Source organism: Acipenser ruthenus, chromosome 9 (genome assembly GCF_902713425.1).
Source record: "Acipenser ruthenus chromosome 9, fAciRut3.2 maternal haplotype, whole genome shotgun sequence".
NCBI lineage: Eukaryota > Metazoa > Chordata > Actinopteri > Acipenseriformes > Acipenseridae > Acipenser > Acipenser ruthenus.
In genome coordinates, this window is record NC_081197.1 from 45,524,878 (window position 1) to 45,548,227 (window position 23,350).

General features: G+C 39.5%; 2 protein-coding genes across 3 annotated transcripts in view; both read left to right on the top strand.

Annotated features, from left to right (window-relative positions):
* LOC117405778 (mediator of RNA polymerase II transcription subunit 14-like) overlaps positions 1–9,319 on the top strand; it is a 42,088-nt gene extending 32,769 nt beyond the window's left edge. Inside the window, exons 21-31 of one of the 2 annotated variants that reach the window (XM_034009153.3) lie at positions 282–551; positions 732–860; positions 959–1,046; positions 1,432–1,563; positions 2,131–2,313; positions 3,103–3,341; positions 4,675–4,854; positions 5,873–5,980; positions 6,613–6,738; positions 7,511–7,700; positions 8,647–9,319. In XM_034009153.3, the coding sequence (XP_033865044.1) occupies positions 282–551; positions 732–860; positions 959–1,046; positions 1,432–1,563; positions 2,131–2,313; positions 3,103–3,341; positions 4,675–4,854; positions 5,873–5,980; positions 6,613–6,738; positions 7,511–7,700; positions 8,647–8,720 (1,719 nt within the window). In that variant the 3' untranslated portion in view covers positions 8,721–9,319. The remainder of the gene's footprint in view (positions 1–281; positions 552–731; positions 861–958; positions 1,047–1,431; positions 1,564–2,130; positions 2,314–3,102; positions 3,342–4,674; positions 4,855–5,872; positions 5,981–6,612; positions 6,739–7,510; positions 7,701–8,646) is intronic. The other variant, XM_059030085.1, reaches the window with a different exon arrangement.
* Positions 9,320–12,345: 3,026 nt separating this feature from the next.
* Positions 12,346–21,709, top strand: LOC117405446 (uncharacterized protein CXorf38 homolog). The gene is made up of 8 exons (XM_059030086.1): positions 12,346–12,738; positions 13,412–13,546; positions 14,381–14,503; positions 14,921–15,070; positions 17,025–17,195; positions 19,376–19,535; positions 20,080–20,122; positions 21,576–21,709. Exons 1-7 carry the CDS (start codon positions 12,529–12,531, stop codon positions 20,112–20,114), a joined length of 984 nt encoding a protein of 327 aa, XP_058886069.1. The 5' UTR covers positions 12,346–12,528; the 3' UTR covers positions 20,115–20,122; positions 21,576–21,709.
* The last annotated feature ends 1,641 nt before the right edge of the window (positions 21,710–23,350 follow it).

Sequence of the window (23,350 nt, forward strand, 5' to 3'; positions counted from 1 at the left end):
GAATTCCTCAGTGCAAGCAAACCAATATCTTTTTTTTTTTTTTTTAACCAATGTATATTACTGATAGATTTGCCGAGGTTCATAATCAAGATCAGTAATATTAAATTGAAAATTGTAAGGTTCAAGTTTGATTCACATGCAGTCTGATGGTCTACAATGAACTTGCAATGGCCCTATACAGCATTCTATAAATCTCTCATACTGCTGTGGCACATAAATATTTTGTTTTTAAAAAGGTTGCTAAACTCATTTTTTTGATTGGTTCTGCTCCATTCTGGTAGGTGCTATTTGACACCCAGGCTCCGCTCAATGCTATCAACAAGCTGCCCACTGTGCCCATGCTTGGCCTGACCCAGAGGACGAACACAGCCTACCAGTGCTTCTCCATCCTGCCCCAGTCACCAACGCACATCCGGCTGGCCTTCCGCAACATGTACTGCATCGACATCTACTGCCGCAGCCGGGGGGTGGTGGCCATCCGCGACGGGGCCTACAGCCTCTTCGACAACACCAAGATCATAGAGGGCTTCTACCCAGCCCCGGGTTTAAAGGTGAGAACATAACTCCAGCTCTTTGATATGCTGTAACTTGGTGGTGGCTGTCATGCACATCATCTTAATTGTTGGAAGAATAGCTTCCAGAGCCTTTTTTGTTTCAATGCAGTGGTTGTATAAAAGGCAGGCTGTTGCAAACCTAACGGGATTCTTCTCTCTGCCTCTGTGTCCCTGCAGGCCTTCCTGAACATGTTTGTGGACAGTAACCAGGACGTGCGAAGACGGTCTGTCAATGAGGATGACAATCCCCCCTCCCCTGTAGGAGTGGATGCCATGGATACGATGATGTCCCAGCTTCAACCTCTGGTACGCCAAGGTTAAACCAGTACAGTAGATGCAATAGGGTATACAAGTAATTATTAAGCAAGTATGGTAATGAGCGCTAATTTTGTTTCAATGTGCAGCAATTTGGTAAGCAGCCCGGAGGAACAGGAGCCTATCCCCTGACGTCGCCCCCGACGTCCTACCACACTGGCGTGGCACCCTCTCCAGGTATCACAGCAACTACAGCTGCTATTTTTCAATATCAGTTTTAGATACTTTTTTTTAAATTTATTTTATTGTCAAAGACAAAGTAATAAAGCTGCAGTATGTGTGACTCTTCCATTAGTGTAGTGATACAGTCCTCATTTCAAGCCTTGGCAACTCCATGGACTGCAATCAGAAACTTCTTCTTCCACTTCTGTCCAATAATAGCAGCCAGCGAATGGGAAGCGCTTCTCCTTGTTGACTTGGGTTACAACTAAACCCAAAGGTGAACAGTTCTATGTCCCGTTTCCAATCCTCTGTCACCGGCCAGCCCCCGCAGTTTTGTTTTTTAATTGTCTTTCCCAGTTAGAGTAAAGAGTATGATGCGTCAATAATTGATTGTGTGCAGGGAACATCCACGCAGCGAACTCACCTAGCGGTGCTCTGCGGGCCCCTTCGCCCGCATCATTCGGCCCCACCCCATCACCCTCGTCTCTGGGGATTTCAATGGGGCAGACTTCCAACTTTGCCAGTCCGCATGGTAAGTGCATGTGCCGATGTGGCCTTAAGAAAAACAAATTGTACAGTGTGTGAGTATAGAAATATTTCACAAGGATACCTCTGATTCTGAGGTGCAATGTGGTGTCTGCTCCTGTCCAAATCAACAGATGTGTGGGCATGTGCACTTAAAAGTTGACTGCTGATTTAGTATTTTATATTCATTGTTCTTAATCGTGCTCACTGTATAATCGCTGTTACAGGCACAGGGCACTCCCCTGCTTTCTTTCTATTTTTTTATGATTAAATTCCCATACTGAAAAAAAAATGAAAATAAAACTGGTCCATGCTTAACTCTCTTGGTGCTGGATTGGATGCTTGCGATTATGTAGATTTCTATCCATTTGAAATTGTCATTAGTAATCGTAGGGTAGCTGTTGTGTGTGGTTTCTCTTGATCTACTCATTTTTCTACAGTTTTGTACAATGTAAGTGTTCGTTGTGCTCAGTAAGTTATAGAAATGTTCATTGTGCTCAGTAAGTTCGTACACTTTGATGTTCGTATTACTCCATGTCGGCGTATCTCACCCTGTTTGTTTTTTTTGTTGCAGGGGCCCTGGACCCCAGCTCCCCGTACACCATGATGTCTCCAAGCCAGCGAGCAGGGAACTGGCCAGGCTCACCCCAGGTGTCCGGTCCCTCGCCTGCTGCTCGCATGACTGGGATGTCTCCAGGAAACCCATCCCTGCATTCTCCCATCCCTGACGTCTCTCACTCCCCGCGGGCTGGAACCAGTAGGTGTCAAGTAGCCGAGGGAATACCCTCTGAAATTAGGGACAGTGATTTTTATATACAACATACTTCAATTAAAGTTTCTTTTAAATGTCATTTCAATTGAATTTTTACATTTCCCTTATATTGAGTCAGTATCATGTGACAATTAATCATTTCAACTCCATGTATATATTGAGGGTAGGTGGGGCCCAACAAAGTTCAAAGGTTTTATTGTCACAAGATTGGAATGGAAAGAGTCTGTTCAGAATCTCTGGGTAAGCTCAAAGCCAGTTAGACAGTCGAGAGAAAATTGATGCAAACTCAATATTGGAGCAACATTTAAATCACTGAACACAATTGCTAACATCATAAGAAAGTAAGATACATGTAAAAATCAGTCTACTAAAATTACATTTGTAGTTACTTACTCATCTATGGTATAATGTTTCGCATTAAAACATAGTACTAAATAAAAAAATAAAAAAATCCCTTGCACCATTCCTTAGTCCTCTTCAGAATGCCTGCTTGTTCATCAGGCAGTGTAAAGAGCCATTTGGTTTTTGGAAGAAGAGTTGCAATGGGGTGTTTTCTCGCAGTACGATGTGACACAATGCAGTGTTTTTTTTTTCTCTTATCCCACAGAGAGTTTTTCCACAGCAAGCTGAAATATCAAGGATAAATCCTATCCCAAAAAAACTTTACAACTTTAGCTCTTGAAGAATCGCATGAAAATCCAGATGCGTCAAGAAAAGTTAATTCAGATGGATTTTTTAGTGAAAAATGTACAGTTGTTGACTTTTTTGTTTTAGGCTCACAGACCATGCCAACGAATATGCCTCCACCACGCAAACTACCTCAGCGCTCCTGGGCGGCCTCCATCCCCACCATCCTGAACCACAATGCCTTGCATGTGCTACTGCTGCCCTCGCCCACTCCCTGCCTGGTTCCGGGTCTGGCGGGCAGCTACCTGTGCTCCCCCCTCGAGCGCTTCCTGGGCTCCGTCATCATGAGGCGCCACCTGCAGAGGATCATTCAGCAGGAACCCAATGTAAGCCTCATGATTTCCAAGACCATGGCACTTAGTAAAGAATTATTTGAGAGCTAGCTGGTTGTTTTTATTGATCACTGTCTTACCCGGATCTTGGAGTAAGTAGCTGTGTTCCAAAAAATATAGCGTTATAAATCCCCACGTGTTGCTACAACTGTTTAACCCTTTGCAGTCCATTTATTAAGTGCGCGTCAGGTCCAATTTATTTTCACACGCGCAGTTAATTTTAGACGCGCTGTTTAAAAGTATTTTTTTTTCACAGTCAAACGGGTTTAAAAGGCCCTGCATATCAACAAAGCACTCACTAGGCATCTCCAGCCCCACCCCACCCTTTCATTCGCTATAGCTTACACATATGCTAAGAAATAATTAATAATAATAATAATAATAATAATAATAATAATAATAGTCGTACATACCGATCAATCATCTCCTGATCACTCGTTTTATCACCAAACTCCTCAATAATGCAATCCAAGTCATTATTTTATTACTATAACATCTCAAAAAAGCTCTGCAAATGTCCGTGATAGTCTCTGTGCGCTGATGCAGTATCAGCCTGCTTGTTTCCTTATGGCCGCCCATATGGGATGCCAGGGGCAGGTATGACTATTCATGAGATACGCCTGGACTGCAAAGTGTTAAGTAACATACTGTGGTAAGAATGACATCACTGGTCAGGAAGAGACTCGGAGAATGCAGGTTTGTATTGTAAACGCTGGTGCGCATGATTAATTATAAACAAACAAAAATAACACAGACAAACTCTAAACAAGACACATTTAACAAAACAAAAGGTTATTCGAAACACACACGAACGTAAACAAACACAGACACTGACGTAAATACAGTACAGCAAAGAACACAAAACACATACCTTCACCAACATTAATTCTCACCATCACTAACTAAATCTAAATTAACCCCCGTGAACACCTATTTTATACACCCGTGGCTGGAGCCTTAATTTAATCATTTATTCAGTTGATGGCTCCAGCCACATTCCCACGAGTTTTTACAGCTTTCACCCTGCCGTGCTGCCACATACCTACACTAATAATACACACAACGGGCAGCAGTGTGGAGTAGTGGTTAGGGCTCTGGACTTATTGTGGGCAATAATCCTTACACTGTCAGTGCACTAGAGCGGACATTTTGAAAAGAGCTTTGAAACAGACTTTAAGTGTAAGAAGTTGTCAGGATGTTAACAATGAAAAGAAAAATGACAGGTACATTATTTATACAGTTGTAGCAACACGTCATGTTGTTCAGAACCCCACTACTTACTCTTTAATACCGCCATCTTTTAGCTTTGTGGTTTCCTCCCTTCCAGCTGCAGATTATGAACTCTAATGAACCCGGAGTGATCATGTTCAAGACTGAAGTGCTGAAATGCAGAGTCGCTCTGAACCCCAAGAACTATGAGACGCTGCAGCTGAAGGTGACCCCAGAAAACACGGGCCCCTGGTCCCAGGAGGAGCTGCAGGTCCTGGAGAAGTTCTTCGAAATGAGGGTAAGAGCTTTTTCATTTATTCACATTTGTTCTCTACAGATGCTACAGTACTATAGTAAAAAACATTTGTTACAGGAAATGTTAGAAATCGTGCAATCCAGTTTTCTTCTCTGTTCTGTAATGGAAAAATACAAAACAAACACGTTAACAAAAAACAACATTTTAAATTCATGGTTCATTCCTCCACTAATACTGGCCGAGGCCCTCTCACTTTATGACATAGCTGTGGATCAAGTGACGGTGTATTTAGCAGCTGTTGAGTGCAGAAGTCTATCAAGCCAAAAATTCAAGGAACAGTTTATCATCTTTAGAAAACAGAATCAGTGGCGTTCAAGCAGTTTGCTAAAATTGCAGGGTAAAGGCGATTTAGGGCTTCCAAAATTTACCAGTTTGAAGTAACCAAACCCTCTAACTATATTTAATATTAAACATTGCTTGGTACAGCTACCGTGTGGTGCATGCCTATCAAATGTACTAAGTCAGTTAATTAAAAATGTATATAATGGTATTTATCACAGATGCTGGAACAAAAATGGGGCAAGCGGATCCCTCGAAGCAGTTTGTTCTCTATCGTTTCAATATCAAATTAAACCAATCAAAATTAAAAAAATATATATATATAGTTATAAATAGATTATTTATTAGAAGACATCGGAGAATGGAGGTAGTGTGGCCTAAGGGTTAGATCTTGAGAGGGAGTGTTAAATTGACATTTATAGATATTATAGAAAATTCTCTCCTCAAGGAAAAAAATCCCTGATGTCTTAGGAGGGCCTTTTGTTCTAAAACTCCAGATTCATGGAATTACATGTACCTGGCTTTTTCTCAATTTTAGATTTTATTTTTATTTTTAAATTGTCTTTCTAGGTTTCAACAGAATACAAAAACACTTGAAGTCATACTTATAATGATATGAGCTGGGCTGTCTCCTCATATATTTTTCAACTGGCTGATGTTAGTCCTGTGGACAGAAACATTTAACACTTTCGGTTTTCTTTCCTCCTCCTCCCCTTTGTAGGTTGCAGGACCACCGTTTAAATACAATACACTAAATGCCTTTACAAAGCTGTTGGGGGCTCCCACTCATATCCTCAGGGACTGTGTACGAATCATGAAACTGGAGCTGGTAAGTGAATTGAACACAAATGGTTCTACATATTGGCATGTTGCTGTGTGCACCCTTTTCTGAACTCTTAAAGCCATCTGTGTAAAACTTTGATCTATCCTCAGTCGATTGGTATTTGTCATATGCACAGCTTCGCATCACAAACGCATGATCATTTGGCAACAGAATTTCAATCTAATATGTGGGGTTTTTTTTTTTTTTTTTACCATACTGGATTTTTGACATGTATGTTGCACATCTCATAAGTACCTTTTACACTGGTACAAATCCCAGAAGATAGTCAAGCAGGATGGATACTTTAACTTCCCAGGAAGTCCAAATAGAAATCCTTGCCAGTATTTGAACTATTTCAGCACAAAGTTCAGTGCAGGTCTGCTGTGTGGAAAGAGTTAAGAATGCTAATGTGCAGACTGGCAACAAACAAGATTTTTATATTTTTAATTTCTGTTGTATGAAGCGTAATCCAGTTTCCCTTCAAACTGTGTAGCCTGTTTACGATGTTTGTGATTCTACAAAGTACCCTTTTACAAAGATTTTGATTTAAAGTTTATGGTGTAAGAGCCATGAACAAAACAAAAAACCCCTCCTATTGAGTGGGAAGCCTGCTTATGTTGTGTTTGTTGTTGAACCAGTTCCCAGACCAGGCTGCCCAGCTGAAGTGGAACGTTCAGTTCTGCTTGACCATCCCCCCCAGCGCCCCTCCCATTGCTCCTCCCGGGACCATCGCTGTGGTGCTCAAATCCAAAATGCTGTTCTTCGTAAGTGTTTCACTCCCTGACAACTGCACTGTTGGTACTGTATTGCTTGCAGCCAGTGATAGTAAAAAGACTTGGGTGTCGCTTCTAGCAAGGAAGCCTATAATCCTGGTGCTGCCTGCTACTACAGTAATCAAAGCCACTGAATGGATCGTGGCATATTTCATATTTTGTTTAGTACAAAAGGAATTAGTTTCAAACATTTTGGATGTTTTTTGTGACTTCAAAAAAAATAAAAAAGGATTTATCTGGAGATCCCAGGTTGGAATCCAGGCTATGTGATTGCCAACTGTGACCAGGGGTTCCCAGTGGGCGGCGCACAATTTGCCGAGCGCTGCCCGGGTAGGGAGGGCTTAGGTCGGCAGGGCAATCCACGGTTCACCGCGCACCAGCGACCCCTGTGGCTGATAGGGCGCCTGCGGGTCTGCAGTGGAACCATTCAGATCTGTATTGTCCTCCGGCACTATAGGTCTGATGGCTTCGCTATGGATCCGCAGTGCCAAAAATGACGGATTGGCAGGAACACGTTTCGGAGGACGCGTGTTACAGCCTCTGTTTCCCGAGTCGCCGGGGGAAAAATGCCATAATAAAATTAATAATAAAAAATGTAAGAACTCCACACTTCAAGAAAATTGGATTGTAATTATTATTTCATTCAAGTTGGACTTTTTTTTTTTTATGACCCGCTTTGTGGCAAATCAAGCGTTTTAACATCTAGAGGTCTGGTACTGTATATTCAACAATGCTTCGTTTCTGTTGCCGTTGTCTCGTTCAGCTCCAGTTGACCCAGCGACTGCCGTCCCCTCAGGAGCCCATCAGTATCATCGTGCCCATCGTGTATGACATGGCCAACGGGATGACACAGCAGGCTGACATTCCTCGGCAGCAGAGCTCCTCCGGGGCCGCCGCGCTCATGGTCAGCAGCATCCTGAAGCGCTTTCACGAGATGCACCCTCCGCGCCAGAGTGAGTCTCATCCATCAGGGCACATCCGTCTCCAGTACTGCACTCTGAGGAGGGTCTCTCTATCAAACCAAAATAACAGGAATTGCGGTGATCTAATCGGGTGGGGGTGGGGGGTTAGTGAACATGGCAGTATTCTGTTTTCTTTTTTAAAATCTTGTGGATATCATAATCATGTAACCTTTTTTTAAAATATATATCAGCAATTACAATGGACGGTATCTAAATAAATGTCAAGTTTTTTTTATTTACACATTCCAAATTATGTTAACTCAATGTTGTATTCATTAAAAAGAACAGATATGTTTACTACATTGAAAAATACACTTCAAATGGTTATATGCATATGAGTAACAAGTTAGCAGAGCTCTTAGTCTAAAGATTCACTGGACTACCTTAATACCTTCTTGAACAGTCCTCTAAGGGGCAGAAGGCTGATGCATTGTGTTCTTTGGGATTGAGAATATTTTAAACCCTAACCCTATCTGCAGGCGCTCGATTCATTGCCATTGAAACTACCATGCAGTCTGCCATTAGGTCAGTCCTCCATACTAACCACAGGATCATCCCCTTTTAGCGTGCTACTTCTAGTTCATCGCAATTGACTGTCTGTGACTATTTTTAATGTTTTGGAGCCATGAGGTATTGCCAGACTGAGGATGAATAGTATTGTTAGATTTGAAATGGCTATTTTCACAACTTCTGTGCATAAGTTCATTGGCTGGGAGCCAATGAATTGTGAACCATACTTTTCTCAGGTGTATTTTAACACTAGTAAAACCCTCATTTGCTGTATGTCAAAGGCTCCATTCCCAGTTGTGGCCAGAATTCCACTGGGTAGCTGACATGAGCAGAACTGAAAATGCGATAATTCAGTCGCAGTTTGAGATTTTCATGCTCGTAATTGTCTGACACTTCCTGACAAATGTAATTTTTATGTCTCTTGCAGGTGAATGCACAATATTTGCCGCAGTGCACGAACTGATGGCAAACCTCACACTGCCCCCTGGAGGCAGACCATAGCACATTCTCTTCAGAGAAAAGGACTCAAAATGAAGATCAGCCCAACTTTTTATAAGAAGTTACAGACTGCAGCCAAACAGGAACCAATGCAAATTGGGAAGCCAGTCATAAATTATTTTAAAGAGCTAAAGATTAGAAGAAAAGAAAAAACTATGAATCTATTTTTTCAGAGATGCACTTCTTAAATAAAAAATGATGTAATAAAAGAGTAAATAGGTTTGTTTACCTGCTGTTGTATATTGTTTTATATGCTGGGATTTAAGGAAATACAGTCCAATAAGGAGGACTCTTTACCATGAACTTTTATTCAAAAGGTTTCTTTTTTTTATACTGTGAGAAACAAATGCTAGGGTATTGGAAATGATTTACTTTTATTAGTACATTATGTAAATATTTCTCTTTTTTTATTTCTTTTTGATGTTGTAGCCAAATTTAATTTCTTTTCATTTAAGCCTGTCACTTTGAATACTGTAAAACTGTGACAAACTTTATAATGAAGCTGTATTTTATAATGACTGCTTTGAGTCTTTACAAAACAAAAGGTCTGATTCTGTTGTCTGTGTCACAGATAAGTATTATTTAATAAATTGATAAAGAAATCTAACTGGCGTGATCCTTCCATTCTAGGGACTTGGTGGTGGTGATGGTTTAAACCCTGAGTAATTGTTAAATGGTGGGCAGTATACCTGTGCCACATTTAAATGTCTGCACTAGGGGTGCAACGTTACTCAAGATCGCAGTACAATAGGAATCAGAGTACATGTGTTGGGCTTGATGGCTACTTGTATGATGCATAATAAGATCACATTATTTAACCCTTTCATGCATCAAATATTGATAATAGCTGCTGAAAAAGAATTTTGGACAAGTTTTTCATTCTTTTTTTTCCTATTGCTTTATATGGGGGGAAATGGCATCTCCATATGAGGTCGCCATGCATGAAAGGGTTAATGATGAACTATTTTGTTAAAGGACAAAATGTAATGAGATTGGGAGAGTAAGTATTCATACTGACTAAAACACACTTATTCTCCATTCAAGAACCATTTGGTGAACTGGAATGACCTCTGTTGTGCTTTTGGTATTGTATCACAATACAAATGACTCATACCTCTATTACGATATGGTATATCCTAAAGAAAGTATCATGGTTCACAGTCGACACACCCCTATTCTGCACTGAATTTGACTCTAGGGGATTGAAGAACTATGTTGTGCCCATTACTCAAATGATCCTTAAGGTACCTTTCTGATAACATTCTGTCCTTCATCTCTTAAAGAGACATGTAAAAGGTACCTGAGTGCTTTGGGATGTGAGCTTACTGTGCCGATTAACCTACAGCCTGATGTTTCTTTCAATCAATTGGATTTTCTGGCATGTAACATGGAGCAGTATTTAAGTGCTGGTATCAAACAGAATAATTCTATAAATCTTACAGGTCTGAAATGTGCAGTTCTGAAATACATTTTACAGCAATGTCCTTTTTAAAATGCAGTATCTGGTACTAAACCAGGTTAGAGGAAGCTCTCTGTTTGCTTGCCTTTCATTCGGGGAGTCTGTTTCGCTTCCTGGGTCATTTCACCTTCATATCTACAAGATCAAACAGCATGTTGCAGTACTAGCTGCAAAACATGTCGGTCACTAGGAGAGACGACTTTGTATAATGACAAGAATGCACATTTAAAACTACACAACGACTGGCGGTACAGATTATATTCAAGATTCAATCATCAACTGAATTCGAGATGTTTCAAATCTCTGCCCACATGTAAGTGAGCATGCGTAACGTATTTTTCAATGTGTAAGGCTGAGTAGAAACATGTTTGGCTCAATATTGGATTCTTCACAAGCTCTGCCTGTGACACACATTCCTGTCTGTATCAGTTCCATAGCCTGCTTCCTGCTGGCTGCCTCTGATTCTCTGCCATCACTGTGAAGCACTATTTTCATTCAGAAGAACTCCTTGCCAATTTCAGAACCTGTCAAATGTCTTCAGGCAGAATGGCACTGATGGGATTATACTGCAGATCAGACCTCTTTCATGCCCAGTTAGGCTTGTCTCACTTCTCTAGAAATGTTCACCACTTGAATTTCTGTGCGTTGAACCTTAAATCACAACTGAGTAATATAACCTTTACTAAATTCTGTTAGGTAATCCAAGGTGGGCTTCACTTAAATTCAAGATCATTTTGGTTGTTTAACTTATCTTGCATTAATTATGTGATGGATTTTATATGGATTTCATAAACACAGACAAAAATGAATAGAAAATAACTTCAGGCCTGCCTGTATGTGAGTTTGAAAGCTAATGCAACTCCTAGCCGTTTTCAAATTGAAACAAAAGAACAAGCTTAATGTTCTCATATATTTTTTTACTGTCCCCATTACTTTTTATGGTCTTTGCAACAAGTATTTCAATTATATATAAAGTATAATTACAAACGGTATGATTACCTTGTAGAAAATTGTTTTTTTTTTTTTTTTTAATACGACACAGCCTGTACTGGCATGCTGGTGGGGTCTGTGATTCACAATCCCTGAACACTAGCTTCTTTCACTCGCTTGTACAACCTCTGGGAGGGTGCATGATGCAGATATGTACAAATAATAATAATAATAATAATAATAATAATAATAATAATAATAATAATAAAAACATGCCATTCTGAAACATGTCATGCACTATGTTCGTTTTCACGGTATCTTAACATACGTCCAAAAGACATACCAAAACCATGCATTTCAATTTCCTAATACCGGTACTGTATTTCACCCCTAAGGCTACGTATACACAGTGCAGTATACACTACGTATGCTACGTATACACAGTGCAGTATACACTACGTATGCGTATACACAGTGCAGACAACCGTATTTGCAAACGGCACTCGCTGCAGTTGTTTGTTGTAAACACACACCTTGCATTACTCAAATGAGCGCACTCCCTGTTTAAACAAACCATTGAAATCGGGCCGTCATTACATACCAATTGTGAGGTTTTGTGTGTAACATGGCGGCTGTGTTTTTGTTTATACTTTTTGAAGAAAGTATACTGTACATAATCGATTGAGAGCTCGTGAAGCACAGCTATGCTCTTTTCTGCAAAACCAGCGGAGACGCCGTTTTGCTTTTGCTGCATTGCTAAAGTGGCGAGGATCTGCAGTACCATGGCGGTAGACCGAAACATTTGGTCTATCTTCTGACCAGAAGGCTGGTGGGAACGACTTGAGTGGTTTTGGATTAAAAATGTACGCATGTGTAAGCAGTCGTATATGCGCGTCTTTGTCATTACTGAGACATTTGCTGGAGTGCCAAAACACACAGATGAGACGTTCAGTATCGGTGGAAAAACGAAATATTATACAACTGTACTTTGACAAAATAAAATAAAAAAAGTATATTATATGTATGCTTACCATTGTTATGAATTTACTATCCACCAATATCACAAAATCAACTTGGCTCATCAAGCACACACACACACATATATATAACATAGCCATGTTTATCACACAGAAATGTCTGATAAACAAAGACATCATTAGTTGCACAGAAATCCACTTTACTGTAATAGGTGAACTCACAACCGCGTTTAACCTGTGTGTGTACGTAACGAAACTTAAAATTTACTGAGCATGCGCAGTTTTCACTAACACAGGAAATGTGTCTACAAGAAAAAGTCACAAATTAAACAAATGCGGTAACGTTACAGAGCGTGGTTGGGTAGCCTGGGTCATTTTTTTCTGTCGGATATAGTTAGTATTTAATTTAAACCAATGTTTGCATCTAAAGTACATTTCCGATAAGATGGTATTCGCGGAGCTAAATATCCGCCTAAACGATGTTGGATACAAAAACTGGCTGAAAGCGGGTTACTGCCTTTTAAAACTGAGAGACGGGTTGCAAGGGTTTGTGACTAACGAAATGAGATCGTTCCACCAAACACTGTCCAGGAATAACGCCGTGCTCCGGAGAGGTCAGCGGTGTCCAAATTACTGCAAACCTCGAGGGAACCAGGTGAGACTGTCCTAGTTTCACGTCAGTCAACCTTATGCACAGTGAGCTCAAGTATTCTTTTAATAGATATTCTGACACTGGCCTCTTTGCGTGTATGCATATACACACAGTTCATTCAAGAGCTGAACTCCTATTCAAACCCAGGAGCAGACTTCCTCTGTGCTGCTGCATTGCTTTAGTGAACACAGTGGGCAGACCATGCATCTCAGATTTAAGGGCTCAATAAGTATGCTGTGGCACATGTCTAACCCATTGGTTGCCTACTACAGACAGTCAGTGTACAGTAAGTGATATTTACCTGTTATAGTGCTGCATGGCGAAAGCAAAAGCTTCCATTACTATATTAAATATACAGTACAGGATTGTTGTAATGTAAATGTACTGTAAGAATTTGTAATGCTGCGTGGGGGAAAGAAAATAGCCACAAACACACAAATCCACTTTTTTATTACCATGGTCCTCATAGCCTAGGAAGCTCATGATGTAATATATTGATGAAAAATATCTACTTGTATTGCTTTTAAAGTGGCCACTAGTAGCTTCCTAACATATACTTGCAGAGAATCCTAGTAAGAGCTTAAAAAGATCTCTTTATAATAGGGCCACATATAGTACCAGTTCTGTATGTGTTTATTGTTATGTTTCTGTGACCGGCATCTCTTACTCACTCCAGCTCCAGTCTGCCTGTTCATTGTGTGAAGAGTGGAAGAAGGAGATTTTGAAACACCACACTAATCGGGGAGGAGTCATTAACTGGGGCAACTGCAAACCCTGGCTGTGGCCCTCTCAGCACTGGGAGCTGGCGAAGGTAACAGCATTATCCCACACCCACAGACACGCATACAGGGGGTCTGCTACATGCAAGTATCCCCTTTCCATTGTTTTTAGAGATATACATATAGTAAGACAGGGATGGTTGAGTGATTGTATGTATGTGTAACGGGGCTGAGGCTGGGCGAGAACTGGCGACCCTGCACACTTTATGTGAGCGCCTTAACCACTATGCAAAAGAGCTGAGCTCACCTGCATCTGTGCGTTGCACAACCCTGCTTGTTACACATGGGGTTGACCAGTATTGTTTGGGGACCAAACAGTCTTTTTAAAACCCCTTTTTCTTACCTTTTATTAGACTAAGCAACATTATCCCTGGTGCCCTTACATTTGTGCTGAAGATTTTTTGTTCTTTGCTTGTTTACTGAGCTGGATATGTATGTTCTAAGTTCTAACCGCTCTTCCTGGTATTGGTTTAAACTTCCTTTATCTTACTCACTTGCACGGGCAACCAGGGGGCGAGGTGCATTCACCAGACCATGGAAATGGACCTTTACTACAAGAAGTGATACAGCACAGAGAGGAAGGAAGTGTAGACTTCTGTTTGCTACTGCAGTGCATTTAAATCTGCAGAATGATCAAGAACAAATTATATTCCTGGAGCACAAGAGCTTAATACTGCCATTATTTTTCAGCATTCTTCTTTTTTTCTTTTTTATACTTGAATCTATCAGCATGGGTTCTTACAGCCCTTTATCTTTAATTGGTTCGATGTGCCGCTGTTCATTTTTATGCAGTGTTGTACGACAGTGAGCTCTTACGCCAGAGCTAAGGCAGTGTGTTTGAGCGCACGCTCTTTTCCTTTCTGCAGGCCTACATGCCTCGCGGACAGGCAGACGTTCCGGGTCCGGAGAAATGCGATGCTGCGGCGCTGCTCAACCTCATCAACTTCTGTGACCACTTCAGCTTCGTCAACCAGCACAAAGTCAGAGAGGTAAATCACGGGGAGCACTGTAAGGAAAACAGAAGAGTCACTGTAGTCCAACGAGACATAATGTTGATACCAATGGGTTGTATCATGAGGCAGTTGATTATTCCTTTACCATTTGGTACCTGTTGCTGGCACTATCAAGCACCATGGCTCCGTCTAGTGGATGAGTGGACAAAGTGGACCCTTCCATTCAGCTCTCTGTGAATATGACTGCTCGGGTTGGCTTGCCAGGGAGTGTATGAGTTTTAGTTACAGGTATCTGAACACCAAGTATAAATAACAAAAAAAAAAAAAGGATGTACTTTTGATCACAAAGTTTCTGATGCTGTGAAGCTGGGCATTTGAGAATGAACTCAAAGCAGGACATTTCTTTTTTTTTTTTTAATTTCGCAGTAGGTCCTGTTTTGTCTCCTTCCTTAGGTAATAAAAAGCCGCAATGAGCTGATGCATTCCTGTGAAATGAAGGTGTCCTCCCAGTGGATGTGTCAGTATGAAAGAAAGATCGAGGATCTGCTTCTAGAACTGAACCACATACCAGAAGTGGCAGCGGCAGGGAGAGACATCAGTGAGGTAAGATTTAACAGATGCAGTCTCTGATCACAGCGCAACAATGTGGAAACAGAACTTTAATAACATGCTTGCACGGTTTCTCTATTGATTATGTTCCACACAGTTAGATTCAGGATTCAGATATTCAGTTGCAGACAGGACACGACTGATTGATTCTATATATATTGTGACAGGGCAGAGGCCCTGCACACTGGGGAAATGTGTTTTGTGGCTGCTTTGCGCAGCCACAATGTAATTGTTTCATTGTTTTATTGAGCCAGGATCAGAATCACCTGGCTCTTATTCAATTAAGTACACCTGCCTGTAATTAGCAGGCAGGTATATAAGCAGGTCAAAGCTTATATATAAGCAGGGATCTTAAAGTTTGGCTAAGGGTTCCAAAGTGTTTTGTTTGTGTTTGGCCCTGTTTCATTTCAACTATGCTCCAGAGTACAGTACTTCATTCTGTACTAGAAGACAGTGTGGAAAGGTCATGAAAAGTGGCAAAACTTGCCCCGGTTTGCCACAGTATATATTACTGTGTATTATTGTATGATGATAATATTTTCTGACTCATATATATATATATATATATTTTATATGTTCTATGATTCTTAAAGCATAAAAAAGTGAATAACATTTAAAAACAAAGTACAGTACAACAACAATATAATACAATACATTCAAAATCTTCCCCAATTTTAGTTTTTTACTGACAACATGAAATTCAAAAGATGTTTGTCCCCAAGTCTTTTTCAGATGATGTTCTCTTGTTCTAAACTTTGCAAGGTTTATATCAGCGAGTGTTTTTTTTTTCCTTGTATTTTAATTTTCTTTCTCTTTTAAAAACATCTCTTTTAAATTCTTCAGTTATTGGTCTGAGCCTTGTTGTTTCTGAGTTCTCATTGTTTGGTCTTTATTTTGAATGTATTATTTCTTCTCCACTGTACTGTGCATGTTGCAGTGAGAGTGATACTGGTGACAGGTTTGTTTTTAAATAAAGCTGCCAACCAGGGAGCGTCATGAGGTAGGAGCATGGATAATATAGGAATAGATTTTTATGTATGTACATGTATATTACAAGGATATATTTATTTTCAATATAGCGGTCGGTTTCCATGGGAACATAGAATCTACCTATCTGTCTCTGTCTGTCTATCTATATAACTTATATACAGTTAATTAACAAACTCATTTGAAATACTAAAAGAAACTTGGTAAATTTAATTAAACAATTCTTTCAGTTGAAACGTTTGTCAAATTCTTGAGTGTTTTATAGTTATTGATGAGCACGCTTGATAGCTGGTGTAGGTATCAGCAAAACAACATTCTTACAAGTTGGTTTTGCTATTGATCCATTTGGTGAGGTCCTATTACACAGCATGCAAATGGGGAGAGAAAACCAAGGACTTGCATTGTAGAGATGTGGCAACAAACCAATAAGGATCTAATGAAAGATAAGAAACGTGTCATCAAACCAAATAAAGTACAATATGAATTAATGTACGATTGCTTCAATAGCAAACCATCTTACTTCATATCTGGTTCCACTTGAATGGCTGACACTTATTATAACAGTTGGTTTTTAGCAGTGAGTTTAATTTTGAATGGTTCCCATTCACTCCATTAAAATACTGAGAAAAAAGCACCCCCCCCCCCCCCCCCCCCCCCCCCCCCCCCACCATGTTAACTCATCAATGACAAACTGAGGAACTGTTGGTCAATATGAGAAACAGCCGCTCATAAAGAGGGACCTGTATGGCTGCCATGTCGAAACATCACCCATAACTATGAAAATACTGAAAGAAACTTTCCAGGTTTTACTTTTTCCTTGCCTGTGTGATCTGCTGTAACGAGGGCCATTCACACTTTCTCAAAACATTTGTCAATGAACTTTGGTTATCACGTCAGAAGCTCCCCGCTAATGGTTGATCAGCTTAACTTTCGACTTCAGTAGCTTGTTTCTGTTGTGCAGATGCTGTCAGTGGACTGGTCTGTTCAGGTCCCAGGAGTGGACAGTACTGATGGGCTGGACTATGAGATGTTGGATCCCACACAGATCAGCCAGGTGGAGGCCGAGTTACTGAGGGAGAGTCTGCAGGAGCTGCGTTTCCAGATAGAAGCACAGGGTCCTCCCGCAGAGCAGGTATGCTGTGCAACAGCTCCAGATAGAAAGACAGGGCCCTCCCTCGGAGCAGGTACGCTGTGCAACAGTAACAACAAATGGGCCATTAAAGCGCTTTTTTGGGCCTGATTTTCCAGATTTAATAATAGGCCCACATTGGGAAAATATAGGCCTTTGTGTAAAGACATCTCAGTGTGCTGTACTTATTGAACACAAAACTATTATACAGTGCCTTGCGAAAGTATTCGGCCCCCTTGAACTTTGCGACCTTTTGCCACATTTCAGGCTTCAAACATAAAGATATGAAACTGTAATTTTTTGTGAAGAATCAACAACAAGTGGGACACAATCATGAAGTGGAACGAAATTTATTGGATATTTCAAACTTTTTTAACAAATAAAAAACTGAAAAATTGGGCGTGCAAAATTATTCAGCCCCCTTAAGTTAATACTTTGTAGCGCCACATTTTGCTGCGATTACAGCTGTAAGTCGCTTGGGGTATGTCTCTATCAGTTTTGCACATCGAGAGACTGAAATTTTTGCCCATTCCTCCTTGCAAAACAGCTCGAGCTCAGTGAGGTTGGATGGAGAGCATTTGTGAACAGCAGTTTTCAGTTCTTTCCACAGATTCTCGATTGGATTCAGGTCTGGACTTTGACTTGGCCATTCGAACACCTGGATATGTTTATTTGTGAACCATTCCATTGTAGATTTTGCTTTATGTTTTGGATCATTGTCTTGTTGGAAGACAAATCTCCGTCCCAGTCTCAGGTCTTTTGCAGACTCCATCAGGTTTTCTTCCAGAATGGTCCTGTATTTGGCTCCATCCATCTTCCCATCAATTTTAACCATCTTCCCTGTCCCTGCTGAAGAAAAGCAGGCCCAAACCATGATGCTGCCACCACCATGTTTGACAGTGGGGATGGTGTGTTCAGGGTGATGAGCTGTGTTGCTTTTACGCCAAACATAACGTTTTGCATTGTTGCCAAAAAGTTCGATTTTGGTTTCATCTGACCAGAGCACCTTCTTCCACATGTTTGGTGTGTCTCCCAGGTGGCTTGTGGCAAACTGTAAACAACACTTTTTATGGATATCTTTAAGAAATGGCTTTCTTCTTGCCACTCTTCCATAAAGGCCAGATTTGTGCAGTATACGACTGATTGTTGTCCTATGGACAGAGTCTCCCACCTCAGCTGTAGATCTCTGCAGTTCATCCAGAGTGATCATGAGCCTCTTGGCTGCATCTCTGATCAGTCTTCTCCTTGTATGAGCTGAAAGTTTAGAGGGACGGCCAGGTCTTGGTAGATTTGCAGTGGTCTGATACTCCTTCCATTTCAATATTATCGCTTGCACAGTGCTCCTTGGGATGTTTAAAGCTTGGGAAATCTTTTTGTATCCAAATCCGGCTTTAAACTTCTCCACAACAGTATCTCGGACCTGCCTGGTGTGTTCCTTGTTCTTCATGATGCTCTCTGCGCTTTAAACGGACCTCTGAGACTATCACAGTGCAGGTGCATTTATACGGAGACTTGATTACACACAGGTGGATTCTATTTATCATCATTAGTCATTTAGGTCAACATTGGATCATTCAGAGATCCTCACTGAACTTCTGGAGAGAGTTTGCTGCACTGAAAGTAAAGGGGCTGAATAATTTTGCACGCCCAATTTTTCAGTTTTTTATTTGTTAAAAAAGTTTGAAATATCTAATAAATTTCGTTCCACTTCATGATTGTGTCCCACTTGTTGTTGATTCTTCACAAAAAATTACAGTTTCATATCTTTATGTTTGAAGCCTGAAATGTGGCAAAAGGTCGCAAAGTTCAAGGGGGCCGAATACTTTCGCAAGGCACTGTAATACACAGGCCCAAACTGTTGAAATGTTTGCATATGCTGAATTAATGTTAAAAAAAAGTGAAAAAAACCAACAGTGGAGCCAGTAATAATATTAATAATACTAATCAGGGATAAGAAAATGGAGTTTAAAGCATAGTTAGTACATTGTAGCGGTGTCTAATTTTAGAATTGAGAAAGGTTTGTATCCTTGTCTTCTGCTGACATGTTGTTTTTAAAAAATCTTTTATGAGATTATGCCTGTGCTTCAGTAAGTATGAGTTGCTCATTGTTTTAGTTATTTATTTTTTATTTTATTTTATTTTATTTTATTTATTTCATGATATGTTTAAAATGTGATTTGTAGGACCTCGCTGATTTACACAGACTGAGGGACTTTTTGAAGAGCAACAAGGACCTGGAAGACAGATTTCAGGCTGAGCTGCTTGAGGTGGAGACCCTGGAGTATCAGCTGAAGCAGCCAGGAGACAGGGAGACAGAGGAGCAAGCTCCGGAAGAGGACACAGGTAAGAAAGCTTGTTTTTTGTATACAGCAGTTAAACATGCGGCAGGTTATCACAGTGTCATGTTTCCTGACATGACCTGGGAGGCGGTGCCATTGAAGGCCCTCCTGCTGCATAGAGTGTGTGTCTTTTAATCATTACTGTTTGTTTTTAAGGTGCTCCGTGTTGCTGTTCAGGAATGAATGATCCAGCAGCATGGATCTGAAAAGCAGAACCACTGTGTTTGCTTACATTATAATTCACAACTAAACCACCTGAATTCTTAAAAAAATATATTTAGATTTAGTTGCCGGTTTCAAATTTAAATTATATATCATATATTTAAAGAAGTGCAAAAATAACAAAAAGCTTTAACGTAGATAATTGTTACGTTAAAATTGTACAAATTGCCATTATCCATTATATTTGTCTATTTGTTTATTTTTTTTTTTTACCTTTTTTCCTGAAAAATAGTCCTTAGGCTCTGAGAATCATATTTTTCGAACCAATATTTACTTTTTCTGGGAATTGTTTGCCAGTTTGACTTAATTCTTCTTCTTTTGTATAGATGTTCCACAGAAGAAGATGAAAATTAAAAATTAAGTTTTAAGGTAAGTGAATTGAGGAATATGGGAAAGAAAACTAAACATGTAAAGGACATGAACACAGACTTAGAATACTCTCCTGCTAGATGAATGGTGTGAATAATGCAAGGACTTACTACTGGTAACCATATTTAAAAAAAATAAGTATTACTGTAGGGTATGTGCATGTTTGTTATATAAATTCATGAAGACCTTTTATTTTCAGTTAATATATGTTTGAAACACTAGTCTTACCATATATTAAAGTTATGAAAAGTAACATTTATTTTGGTGTTCGTGACCTCTGATTTATATACACAATATTTAGAAATTACAAAGCAAATGTAAAAAAAACCACATAAAATATTAATATATTTAACTTTTATTCATTATATACTGTGGGAAGAGGGATATGATTTTCATTTCTATCCTAGTATGTGCTGACCGTGATTTACACTTACAGTCGCTTCCACATATGCTTCAAGTTCAAGGTCTTAGTTATCTGCTTGTGCCGGTCCGGGGGTTTCATGTCTATATTGTAGGGAGCTGCATGCAGGTCTTTGCCTAGCCATGTTATATAATCTTCAATTTTGAACAATACCAGTTTTCTTTTTTTTTTAATTCAGTAAAAACATTTTACGTTGTACGAAGAGATAAGTTAAAATAATAAATGTGAATTTATTGATAAGAAACATAAGTTACTAATTACAGGTGGAACCCTAGTTAGACAAGCTGTTAAGAAAGATGTGATACTGTATTATCGCTTATTTAATTTCAAACGTCATAAACTATGTTCGTTGTTGTTTTGGGGGAAATATCCACACAAATGTATAAGCTTGAAACTGTAGGACCAACAGCACTATGGAATACAGCCAGCTGTTTTGAGAATAGTATTGAAACTTGTTTTCAGTACTGTGTTCAGTTTATAGTTTTTCCTTTTTTTAATGTTTACAAAAAAAAAATTTGAAAGCAATGAACTGGTATGTTTGTGCATACAAATAAAAAATATACATCTATATTATATACAGTGTAAAACTCAGGTTTGGGGCTGTCAGAAAAATACTCATTTTTAAATAAACCTTTAGAGTGAAATATATGTACGTGTGTTGCTGTTTTTGTAAACATCTGAATGCTCATTAATACGAACCATTGCTATGTTCCCCAGCTGTTCGGATGAACTGGCTTCTACTGTATGTTATTCTTTGTTAATGTTTAACTGTTGTTGAAATGATATAGTGCGTTCAGGCACTTTTTCGGGGGGGAGGGGGACTCGAGCACTGATTGTAACAGTAAGTTGTACATGTGCTATACCTTAGCGTGTAAGGACTTTTATGAGGTAGCACTGTGTTGAGCTTCATTAGCTACCTGTGGACAAAATCAATCACTGTTGAATTTAAACTGAGCTGTAAGATGTTCTGTATTGTGCAAAAACATTCAAATGTGTGTGTGTGTCTTTTAATCATTACTGTTTGTTTTTAAGGTGCTCTGTGTTGCTGTTCAGGAATGAATGATCCAGCAGCATGGATCTGAAAAGCAGAACCACTGTGTTTGCTTACTTTAATCCACCCTTTTTTCTGTTATACCAGTACTAATAAATGTATTTGAATAACCAAATGTGTGTGTTGTGTTCCTGGGGTGGGTTACAGTTGTAATACTCAAGCAGGCCTGTGGGGTGCAGCATTATGAACAGCTAAACAGTTACTATAGTTGAAGTATCTCAGCCAAGTTAGAATAAAGAGTGGACTGAAACTAGTCAGAAACAAAATGTTTAGTGTCTCGCCTTTTTGGCAAATCTAGGGTATTGCCACAGCTGTTCCTAACTATTAACTACTGTACTTCTATGGTGTTATTTAGATTTTGTAATGTGGCGCCTTTTATGAAGATCAGATCTTTAGAGGTCTCTTGCTTTTTTGTAACTTGCCTGAACATATGTACAGTGGTGCATCTTTTTTTTTTCTATTATGGCTGTTTATGCAGATTGTTTTGGTCAGATTGAATATATTGTTCCAAATAACTAAAAATATGTATGTAAAATATCACCCAGTGCTACTGTCATTTTTTTCAGCATGACTGAAAACATAATTACAACATGATTACCTCCTACGGTTGCTTCCTATTCTTTAGAATCATGTGACCAGTGTCTTTAAATGAATGTGGTACCGGTGTCGTGTTGGAAAGTGGTACATCATCAGAATGTGGTATGCTTACCAAAACTTGACCCGTGTAATGAATGCTTCTGGTGATATAAAAAACATTTAATTAAAATAAATAAATCTCTGTTTATGCTTTTACTGAGCAAGGGGCCTGGAATTATTGGAGTCTTATATTTTAAATGTTGATGTGAACAGAGACGATTAACAAAGTCATGATACCTAAATCGGGCAAATTGGGAGTTACAGTCTATAAAATGTGTTGGTTGCTTTCCACCTTAATGGTGTGTTTCAGATTTGTGTGTGTAACGGCTGCCGCCCTTGTGTTCCACAGCTGACCTTGTATTAACCATAATAAACCAGAATAAACCTGTTCTGTAAGTTGTGAAATACATTGATAGGGGAAGTGTTAGTTTCCCAATTTCAACACAAAAGAAGAGAGAAAAATAATAATGAGGACAAATCCTTTAGCAGCCTGAAAATGTATTTGAATTGGTGTTTTCAGAACAGAAAATAGGAGGCACTTTTTTACACAGAGAATTGTGAGGGTCTGGATGGAACCGACTCCCCAGTAATGTTGTTGAAGCTGACACCCTGGGATCCTTCAAGAAGCTGCTTGATGAGATTCTGGGATCAATAAGCTACTAACAACCAAACGAGCAAGATGGGCTGAATGGCCTCCTCTCGTTTGTAAACTTTCTTATGTTCTTAAAGAATGTTGCTGCAGGTTCCTTATTTGAAGTGTGAAACCATGAAAACAATATTTAAAAGTTCATAAATAAACTACTCTCTGGATACCTATGTAAGTGGCTTTTTAGAATTTCAACTTAATTGTGTAATTTGTAATGAGTTGAATCTTGGCACACCTGTAATTGTAATTACCATACAATTTATCAATTACACACCTTTCCAAGCTGTTGTGTTTTACACTGAGCGTTCTTTTTGTATTTTCAACCACTTCTAGTGACCCAATTTGTTTGAGAAAACATTATATAGTATGTTTCTGTATTTGTCCATCAAATCAACAGTACGAAGGTCACTCTGGAAATCAGGACTTAAAGGATGTGTTGCAGTAAGTATACCTCTGTTAAGAAAGAGGAACAAG

Excerpts from the sequence above, each read along its gene's own strand:
- LOC117405446 (XM_059030086.1), top strand. The coding sequence starts at position 12,529 with ATGGTATTCGCGGAGCTAAATATCCGCCTAAACGATGTTGGATACAAA. Across the intron at positions 15,071-17,024 it reads CAGGGAGAGACATCAGTGAG|ATGCTGTCAGTGGACTGGTC; the intron begins GTAAGATTTAAC and ends TCTGTTGTGCAG. Across the intron at positions 17,196-19,375 it reads AGGGTCCTCCCGCAGAGCAG|GACCTCGCTGATTTACACAG; the intron begins GTATGCTGTGCA and ends TGTGATTTGTAG.